Source organism: Doryrhamphus excisus, linkage group LG13, assembly GCF_037039965.1.
Source record: "Doryrhamphus excisus strain RoL-2023G ecotype Guam linkage group LG13, RoL_Dexc_Guam_v1.1, whole genome shotgun sequence".
NCBI classification, from domain to species: Eukaryota; Metazoa; Chordata; class Actinopteri; order Syngnathiformes; family Syngnathidae; genus Doryrhamphus; species Doryrhamphus excisus.
Window position 1 is genome coordinate 16,920,282 of NC_136369.1, and position 10,181 is coordinate 16,930,462.

At 39.8% G+C, this 10,181-nt stretch overlaps 1 protein-coding gene across 2 annotated transcripts; it reads right to left on the bottom strand.

The window, feature by feature from the left end:
* Positions 1-385: 385 nt before the first annotated feature.
* On the bottom strand, positions 386-7,742 carry LOC131139756 (ubiquitin-conjugating enzyme E2 Q2-like). 2 transcript variants are annotated; one of them, XM_058089633.2, is made up of 14 exons: positions 7,350-7,742; positions 7,052-7,235; positions 6,662-6,766; positions 6,011-6,133; positions 5,861-5,914; positions 5,642-5,785; positions 5,476-5,560; positions 4,600-4,660; positions 4,424-4,514; positions 4,291-4,349; positions 4,121-4,169; positions 3,937-4,032; positions 3,076-3,142; positions 386-2,504 (listed from the first exon to the last, which is right to left on the bottom strand). In XM_058089633.2, the coding sequence occupies exons 1-14, from the start codon at positions 7,388-7,390 to the stop codon at positions 2,473-2,475; spliced, it is 1,191 nt and encodes a 396-aa protein (XP_057945616.1). In that variant the 5' UTR covers positions 7,391-7,742; the 3' UTR covers positions 386-2,472. The 2 variants fall into 2 exon arrangements, with proteins under 2 accessions (XP_057945616.1, XP_057945617.1); XM_058089634.2 differs by having other exon boundaries at positions 5,642-5,782; positions 7,350-7,741.
* Positions 7,743-10,181: the final 2,439 nt, after the last annotated feature.

The window sequence follows — 10,181 nt, forward strand, 5'->3', positions numbered from 1 at the left end:
CATAGCAAGTGAACTAGACATACATAATTTTGACAGTGCTTTCCTGCCATCTAGTGTTGACTGGACGTAAGGGCCAGCAGGAAAGAGAACACAAATTACTTGAATTGTAAAGTCACTGTAGAAAAAAAAAACAGTAGGTTATCTATGAAAACAATGGCAGGCATCCATGGTGATCTCACGTAAAAAATATCGGACTTTTTATGCCACTTTTCCCCAGAGTGTTTGATAAAGATCAAGCGTGTTTTCATCACTTAGCGATATTTTGTTACAAATGGAGAAGCATGTTTTTCCCCATTGGATGGAACCAATGAACACAAGTCGAGATTCATAAATTTTCTACCGCTTTTTTTTCCACGAGGGTCGCGGCACATATCACAAGTTGAGATATTTCATAAAATTCTTTATTCATAAACTTGATGCAAGTTTACAAATTACTTTACATGGTCAAATTCACCCTTGCAATGGAAAATAAAACCAAAAAAATCAGAACTGAAACCAAAGCATGCTAACCAGTGCATAACTTAAGAACCCGGAAAATTGCGTTTTACTGGAGCGGAATTCGGCAAGTCAGTGATGTTCATTGGAAACATCGGCCTTGGGGGAGCAGTGCACATCAGACTTGGGAGGTTAACTATCCTGGGTTACGTCAGGGGTACAGAATGTACCTAAACTGATGGGTTCAATAAGCAATGCATTGTAGATAAACTGATATGCTAACACAACAAGGACTCTTTGCCTTCAGTAACTTTAGCATCTGAGACCCCTCCATGGAGATATTATCATGCACAGCCATTGTCCAATAGATGGCGGCCTTTTCAAGCTTGCATGTGAAGAGAATATTGACGATCCTTAGCTCGTCCGCAGTATGTATTCCTGAGTTTATGTCTCCACAGGATGCCGGCGTGAGCATATTATGACATCTGCGCCATTTTTGAGAGGACATGAGTACCAGCGTACAGACATGAAACTTCCCCGACAAGAACACGTCACACCTTTTGTGGTTGAGGTTTATCTATTTTACGTGAGAGTGATGTAGCTACCTACGCTGTTTTTTTTTTGAGGTTCTTCTAAAAATTATCATATTTCCTCAAATAGTGGATAACTTCCTCAATTCATTCTGTATGCTTTACTAGATTACGCCTACAGAACAAAGTTGATATACCCAGAAATTAATTGAGTGCAGGCCACTACGTGAGGAAATATGGGATACCGGTGTCACCAGAAAACATCCAACAATGGAGTACAGTATTGGAATGCGTTTTTTTTGGAACAGGATTCACTTAAGATCACGAATGACGAAGCTCTGTGGTGTCTAGGATAGGGAAGTGGCGTACTAGAGCAAAGTCGAGACTATTGCTGTAATTTGGTGAAAACCTGGCAGAGGAAAGCTAAATGTACACAGTCAAGAATACGTCAAGAAGATCACAACCCCCCCCCCCTCTCCAGACTACCATGAAGGAAGAACTGACTTGTGTGAATGGGTGACTCGCCGAACTGGTTTGTTCAATGCATAGCCTGACTTGAGGTTCGTCCGGTTTCAGGAATGACAAAAAAAAAAAGACTCCCCAAAATGCCAGTAACAGCTCTGACTTAGGAGGTGCCATCAAACAAAAAAAAATGGGAATGTCATTGTCACCAATAACGCCATTACAAATGAATACTAAAGAAAAAACGCAGTAGTCATTAGGCTTACATAAGAATATGCCATATTTTAGTTTTCATAATGCAGCTTCTTCTTCTTGTTCTAAGGGGGAAGCTGCTGTTGATAGTTGCGGCCACACAAGTACCAGTCTGTGCCCGGACGAGGCTACATTATAAACGATTTAATCCTCTTGCAGAAATACAAATGTACATGTATACACGTGTGGTGTTTAAAAACAACGAGATTGCAGTGTGATCTGATACCCTCTGGTTAGGCAGGGTACATCTGCCCTTTTTCGCAGGGTTCTTTGTGCCGGTCCGCTTCGTAAAAGGTATCCATCTTCTTTCCATATAAGAGTTTCAAGCTTTTACAAGAAGTCCAAATGCAAGCTAGCTTCCAAACCATCCCCTTGGCCCATTTTCCCATTATGGTGTGGTCCAACAGTAAGCTTACACCCGGGTCAAAAAGCCAAAAAGGCAAGCATGTGGCATCATTGGTTTAAAAATCAGCCACAAACATCGACAACATCCAGATCCAAACAGGAGCGTGAGGAGCTATCCACTGTTTTTCTTTGAAGTATGGGATGCAAGCATTGCTATGGCGGCTCAGACGTAGTGAGATAAATATGTGACGACAAGATAAACGTCCACAGGCAGAAGGGGAAAAGGTTGGATATGTGCTATGTGCTTGTTTCTGGTCGGTTGGTTGGTCACTGGAAAAGGAATTTGGCTTCACAAACATTCAAAATGGTTGCATGGTTACAAAAATAAAAAAAAAAAAAGTTGGTCGCAGGGAAAGAAAATTCCAAAAAAAACAGTCAAAAGTAAGGTTTAGCCATCCTCCTTTGGGGGTGTGTACCATCCTGAAGGCAAAAGCAACAATTGCAAAAAATTAGATGAACAGATTTATGTCTGATATGACGTCATATCTCCCTCTAGTGGCAGGTAGGATGAATGTGTTTTGATTTATCAGTGAGATTAATTTGAAGTTATTAAGTGAACTTGAATTATCCCTTTGGACCTTAAAGATAGTGGTCAGTTTAGGTTGTGTAAAAACAACCCCTGATATTTTTACTAATGGATACTACAGCACTTCTACTGCAGCATTTAATGTTAATAATGCACTGAAATGTTTGTTTTCAAATATTTTTAGCAAATCCAGCACCGAGCTTCACTTTTATACAGATGGCACCTAGTCCTGTTCAGTACCAATCCCTCTGGTGCAATAACTTCCAACCGGCTGTGCTGTGATTTAGTGGGGGCGGCAACAACAACATACTTTTACACAGTTTGAATGCCTACAACTATCATATGATTTCAGCGTCTAGAGATGCATTCAGCCACAAAGAGTTGACAGGGCAATTGTAAAAAAAAAAAAAATTGTAATTTGGAATAAAATAATAAAAAAAAAAAAAAAAAAGGAGGAGCACTCACCATTTTTTTCATGGATCTGGACAAGGGATTTGTAGGATTGCTGTGCTCTGGCTAGATTGTACTGGTTCTGCAAGAGAGATGAAGACAGGTCAACCTGAAGGACTAAAATCAATACATGACATAATTTCACACAAAATATCAGGTTGATATCAGCAAAACAAGTGTTGGCTTATAACCAGCCTGGATCTAAAATCTCAGAAACTGGAATACCAATACAAGCAGTCGATTCCAGACAACGCCCCGGCACGTTATTGGTTAGAGCCCACGTGATCACAGCAACAGTATCATATATCAGTATCGGTCAAGGCTGCAATATTGATATCAGATCAGACATGTAAAAAGTTGCAGTCCAGAATCACATTTCAATCAAGTGACTAACTTAATAAATAGGAGGTCATTACTCAATGTAACAGCAGCGGCTTTACACGCAACAGATACTGTAGATAAGACATACACAGGGGAACTACTAATTGGGGTGGAGGATCATAGACTACAATTACGTGAACTCTAAACAAGTAACTTTAGCAACGTTTTACAGGAACAAAGGGAGTAATGCTAGCTCGGTTTGGCAGCACTTGTTTTGTTGATAAAGTTAACGTAGCTTATTGTTATTGTTCTCCATAGTAGTAGTAGCCCTGTGTTTACTTGTTCTTGTCATGTTGTTGACATTCTGGTGTCTGCACAGTGGTTGTAATAGTTAGTAGCAAGTGTTCTGTATAGTGCCCCCCCTCGTTCACTTCATCTCCCTGGGTTTGCACTAAATTTGATGTCAAAGAGGGGGATCACAAAATATGGACCTGCGGGTCACTACGCAGGTTTGAGGCGCTTGATCTAGCGAATAAGACTCCCTGATTTCCTTACTTTATTGGCTCCAAATTGCACTCTGGCTTTTCCTTTGACTAAAGTGGCGTTGATCTGCATGATGACAGACTCAATGGAATAGGCACTGCTCCAACCCTAAGGACAAAAAGTGGCCATCATTATTATTTCCATGTAAACACATTCAAATAAGCACCGCTGTGACCTTTACTGTAGAATAATCTACCTGTTTGGTGAGAAGTTCCATGCACAGGGCACCTCCTCCAAGAACGTAGCTGAAGCAATAGGAAGAGTGATGAAACAATGAAAGCTACCTTTCCTGTTTTGAAATTAAATCTCGTGGCATTACGCGATGGAAAAACCTTCTAATGTGTTGGGTACAGTAAATGATCTTACCCCCCAGACAGCACAGGTGACACCACCCGCACAAACGGAGGATCAAAAGGAAAATTATCCTTGGAAGGAAAGAAGGAAAACACAATTTATGTATAAACTCCAGTGTTTGTTGAAGAAACATCTGTTTACTCACTTTATAGGAGAAGTTTAGTAAAATGTAATCCATTCCTTCTTTCTCCTTTAAGACTTGCAGATCGCTGTGTAAGGGGCTATCTGGATCCACACTGTGGTTTAGCAGAACATGGAACTCATTAAGTCGGCGTGCTTTCCAAATGCTGGTAAAATAACAAAAGCGGCGTTTCCACTCACGTTCGTAGTTTGACGTGCCATTCGTAAAGGCTGTCGTTGACTAGCTCCACTGAGTAGATGCCTGAAAACATTCAACGTCGATTTACATTTGCATAAGTAGTAGTAACAGTGCAGTGAAATATTTACTGAAAGCATAAATGGACAGCACAATCTAAAAGTGACTGTGTCAGACAATTCTGCCTTTACAACAACTGTTGTCATTGCTACTGTTGGAGGTATCGCTTGTCTGAATGATGACTCAAGAGCCACTACTATCACAGCCTGTAAAAGACAGCACCTTGGTCCATGTGTCTATAATATGCTGTAATGGTGTAATGTCAATAATATATAAACGGCAGAGAATGGGAGGGCAAAGTCAACCTGGCAATAAATTTCCCAACTTTGGAGGAAGTATCAAAATCCTGGACTGTGTGTCAGGGTACTCCGGAGTGACTGGACATGGGTGCCAACTTTAATGCATGACGCTGACGCTTCTTCCTCCCTGTTGTGTTGAAAGCAATCGTCACTATCTGTTTAGCATCTTTTCATGCTTGTATGACAGTTAAGAATGTGAAAGTGTAAATTTGCGTGTTCAGTTAGTCAACGTTGTACGATGGTCACAGTTTGACTCTCAAACTGATTTTTTTGTTATTGTATCATATGGAAAAAACTGTTCGGAAATCAGAACAACAGATTGACCTTAAATGTTCCAGTGTATCAGAACCAGCTCAGTATGCTGCAATGCAGTTCACCATTATGGCAAACCACAATAATAATAATCACTGTTAACCTCCTACCTCAATCAAAACTGAGCTTGCTTATTTTTGAAAAGGCAGACCATTATGATGATGGTCTTGTCTTAGGTTTCATTAGGGCTGCAGGTGCAAAGCGCCACACCTGTCTTGTAACTCTGCGACCTGTAGATCTCCCTGAGCTCCTTCATCAGGCGGTCCGAGGCCTGCACGGAGCCAGACACAGCTCCCTGAAAGTCAATGAAGAAAAATCACAGAATGAGAAAAGCACTATGCATAAAAGGGGCTTGGAAACACGGACTCGGACTTACATTCAAGTGGTCCTGTCTCTGGTTCTTCCGGATCTTCTCCAGGATGGCCAGATTCTCCTTCTCAATGCCGTCATCCTCTGATTTTTTGCCCTCCACAGGCTCCTCCTCTTTCATTTCATAGTGGTCCAGGTCCTCTATGTCCTGCTGGGACAGAATTGAGATGATGAAACGCAATGGTTAGAAGCGCTTCGCTCAAATATTATTCTGATGATGTCATACCTCCCCCATTTCTTCCTCCTCCTCTTCTTCTGATGTGACCTCCTCTGTTCCATGCTACATGTAAACACAGCATTAACACAAGGCACGGTTGTGGATGGCTACAATGTACGTGAATAAACGGCAAACAACGTGTGGCGGCATGCTTTTTACCTTTCGCTCTTGTCCCACAGGACCGGCGGGTAGCGGCTGGTCCAGCATCTCCACATCAGGATGCTGAGGAAGGTTGTAGAGCCGGCAGAGGTCACAAATGAGCTTCTTTAACTGCTGCAACAGCTGTACGGAGAACAACAAAAACAACCGCCATTAAGAAACACAAACCTCGATTATTTAATGGCGGTTATTAGAGCATCAGAGCTGTAACACGAGACCCTGCATTTTTATGTGCCTGCGCCTCTTACACAGAAGACAACAAAGCGAGATAATGGCTCACTCCCACATTTACATACAGTACAATGTAAAAACATGACAGGAAGGGAGGAGTGTCAGGTGTCTAACTCCACATCACCCAATGAATGATATCAGCAGAAATGCAACATTGCAGTATTGGTATGAACATGTTGCAACAAGACATCTTACATTCAAAAGAAAAGGGTGAGTGCCCCTTTTTTAACCCCACAATCCAGTCCTGACATCACAGACACTATTTTGCACAGTGTGGTATTTCTTTCAAAAGGTGAAAATTGCCACAAAATTGCCTTGTCCGTTTCTTACTGCTGTGTCAGTATCGCTGACACAGAAAAACGGCGGCAAAATGCCGGATTTTATATGCAAGCAGTGTACAACAAAAAACGCAGTATTTACCAAAGTGCTGCCTCTCCTCACATCTTCCAAACGCTCCAACACTTGCGCCAAGCTGGGGTCATCAGAGTCCACGAACCAGATAGGTGGTGTAGATGGATAGGACTCCTGTACGCAGCACCAAAAAAAAAAACAAGTTTGTCATAATATGCCGATCTAGCGTTGTTAGCTATCAATTAGCACAGCATATCTACCACATTTAAGGGTTATTCAACTAACGAACACGATGTAAAAAAAGACTGTAGCTTCTCAAATGGCCCACAAATGAAACTACGCACGTAGTATTACAACACATTAGCATGGAGTACGCTACTCGGCTAGCAACTTGTCCCGCTAACTTTAGCTTGCTTTGCTAACAGCAACCACACAAACAGGTCAAACTCAGCTCCTTACCGTAATGTTACAGTGGATAATTAACAGCTTATCCCCTGTTACATTGAACTGACAGCTCAGTTCGTCTGGTTTCCAATCAATAATCCGGAACCGTTCGTGGTTTGGGTCAAAAATGGACTCCAAAAACTTCAGTTCGGCCTTCAGCCCCGACACCGACATCCTCCACGCATCTCCGGCCGGGCCGCTTGGGGAAAAGGAGGGAAAGAAGCCGGGACTTGGCTTTTTAGCTAGCTAGCTAGCAAGCCGATGTGTAAAATGGAGGTGTATTGTTGGGATTTAAAATATGACAAGTTGTTACCAAGTCTCCTTGGGTGAGTCCAAGTAAGTTACACGCAGCATCAGCAGCGTCCGGGTGAAGATAAGCGCAATTGCATGTTTACCTATGGAGTGGCTAATGCTAGCTAGCTCGTTAGCATGCTAGTCCGTTGTTGTTGTCTTTCCGTCCTATTGTTGTTAGCCACCAATGATCACAACATTCTTAAAACGGCTGAAGCGCTCATCCTGTCCATTCTGTCCCACCGCACAGAGCCCAGCTTGTCATTTAACTAAGTGGCGAACATTTCACATAATGTGTATATTATCCGCTGAAGGGGCCAGTGTTTTTCATCCCGGTGATGTCTCCACTGTAGTCGGCCTCTCTAGAGGGGTTTAAAGATGGCGTCCCGCAAGCTCGTCGTTCCCGCAGCATCCCATAATGCAACACGGCACTCCCACTCCCGCCTACTCTTGTCAGGGTTGCAACTGTTAAGTTTTTAAGTGTCTTTAAGGTCAAACATTTAATAAGAATAAGTCTAAAAAAACACTTTTTAGGCTTAAATGTAATTGACATTTTAGCCCAGTGATGCTACATGCAGTTATCAGTACTTCAGATATAATACAGTAGCAGCTATCGTGATTATGAGGTTGATGAGAATTGCAGTAGCACAATGTAGCCAGTAGAGGCCCGTATTTCCTCATGTTTTTACAATCAAGACGACGGCAATTGAGTTCATCTGGAAATGGTGAAAACTGGGTTTATGATTAAAATATATAAGAGATAGGCATTGATTGACATACAAATACACACATATATACATATATATATATATGTGTGTATATGTGTGCACATATAAATATGATAAATACATATATACATATACATGAATTGTATATGTATATGAATTATATTAGTATATTATATAAGTATGTTCTGTTATTAATATAATGTATTTATGCAATACATAAATACATACAATGGAAGGATGGATACAGAAAAATGTAAGAATCCAGGGGGTCAGTTTGGTAATTTTAAATATTTTTCTTTTTTTTAATTAGTATCACATAATCAATCATTGTTACTACCATTTTTCCAACAATTTAGGTGAAAAAAATATTTAAAAAAAAATAAAATAACACAATTTAATATGTATGTATCTTATAAAATATTAAACATTTGATTGAAAAATGAAAAAGTATATAAATAAAGAGAAAAATGTACATTTGCTACGTACGCCTGTGTGGTCACATGCCACATATACACCTATTCACATACTGTATAAAGTGGTCCAGTAATAAACTAATGCACTGATTTTGTCATTGTACCCTTCCGTGCATATTTGAGAAATAATAATTCATTGTGCACAATGTCGATGCTGTTCACAACAGCTGAGAGGCTCGTTCATGTAACGGCTAGGCTAAAAAAAAAAGGTCAAGGTTCCAGTCAGTGTGAATGTGCAGCTGATGTGCACTCTGTCATGTATACGCTGCACTAATAAAGAAAGCAGATTGCTGCTGTCCTCCATGATTCATCCTGTTCTTCCAGTGCTTTCTACATCAGCGACGGACAAAAACAAAAAAAATTAAAAATGCTGCCTTGCCATCCTATTCTCTCTCTCAGATGGTGCGAGCAAATCACTCCCCGCCATCCATAACCTTTATTATTTTGCAGTGAACTAAAGCAGAGCTGATAGCAAACGTAATGAACATGAATATCTGCTGGTACGGCATGTTGTAAAGTTGTAGTAAAGCTAGTCTGGAAATTCCATCCATCCATTTGTTTTCGATGCCGCTTAGCCCCAGTTGTCTCTGGGGGAGAGGCGGGGTAGATTCTGGACTGGTGGAGTTGTTAAATTATGGGAATAACACTTAAACTTTCATTTACTGCAGAATTAGACAGATTTTGTCAGTGAATTGCTTTAATTCCACAAATGTTTTCTTGTCAAATCGAGAGTGGTATAAATTTTTAAATATGATAATAAATATTTTTTTATTAAAAAATAATATTGTGTCAAATAATTAAAAATAATAAATTCAAATATATCAGCATATGACTAACCTTGACATGACAGTTTAGCTTTGCACATTCATTGAACGTTCACAAAATAGTTATTATAAATTATGGGAATACCACATCAACTTTAATTTACTGCAGAATTAGACTGATTTTGTCAGTGAATTGCTTTAATTCCACATATGTTTTCTCATCAAATGAAAAGCGGAATAAATTTTTAAGTATAATAATAATTTTTTTTCATTAAAAAAATAATATTGTGTCAAATAATTCAAAATAATAAATTAAAATATATCAGCGTATGACTAACCTCGACATGACAGTTTAGCTATGCATATTCATTGAACGGTCACAAAATAGTTATTATAAATTATCGGAATACCACATCAACTTTCATTTACCGCAGAATTAGTCAGTGAATTGCTTTAATTCCACAAATGTTTTCTCATCAAATCGAAAGTGGAATTAATTTTTAAGTATAATAATAAATATTTTTTCATCAAAAAAATAATATTCTGTCAAATAAAAAAAAAACAAATATATCAGCATATGACTAATCTCGACATGACAGTTTAGCTATGCATATTCATTGAACGTTCACAAAATAGCTATGTTAAAAAAACAGAGGCATCGTTCCATACTATGTGTCTTTGTCAGTTTAAGTGCTCCTCCAATAAGCCCACCGAGGGCCATTAGGGGCGAAGGCTGAGTAAATGTCACCTTGAATTGCAGCGGCATCACCACTGAGTGTCTTTGTGGTCTATTTACATTGTCACATGCATAGATAATAGCTCCAACAGCACTGAATATACCGTATGTGTAAGGGTGAAAACAATGCAATCACAGCAGTTGGTTATTGAT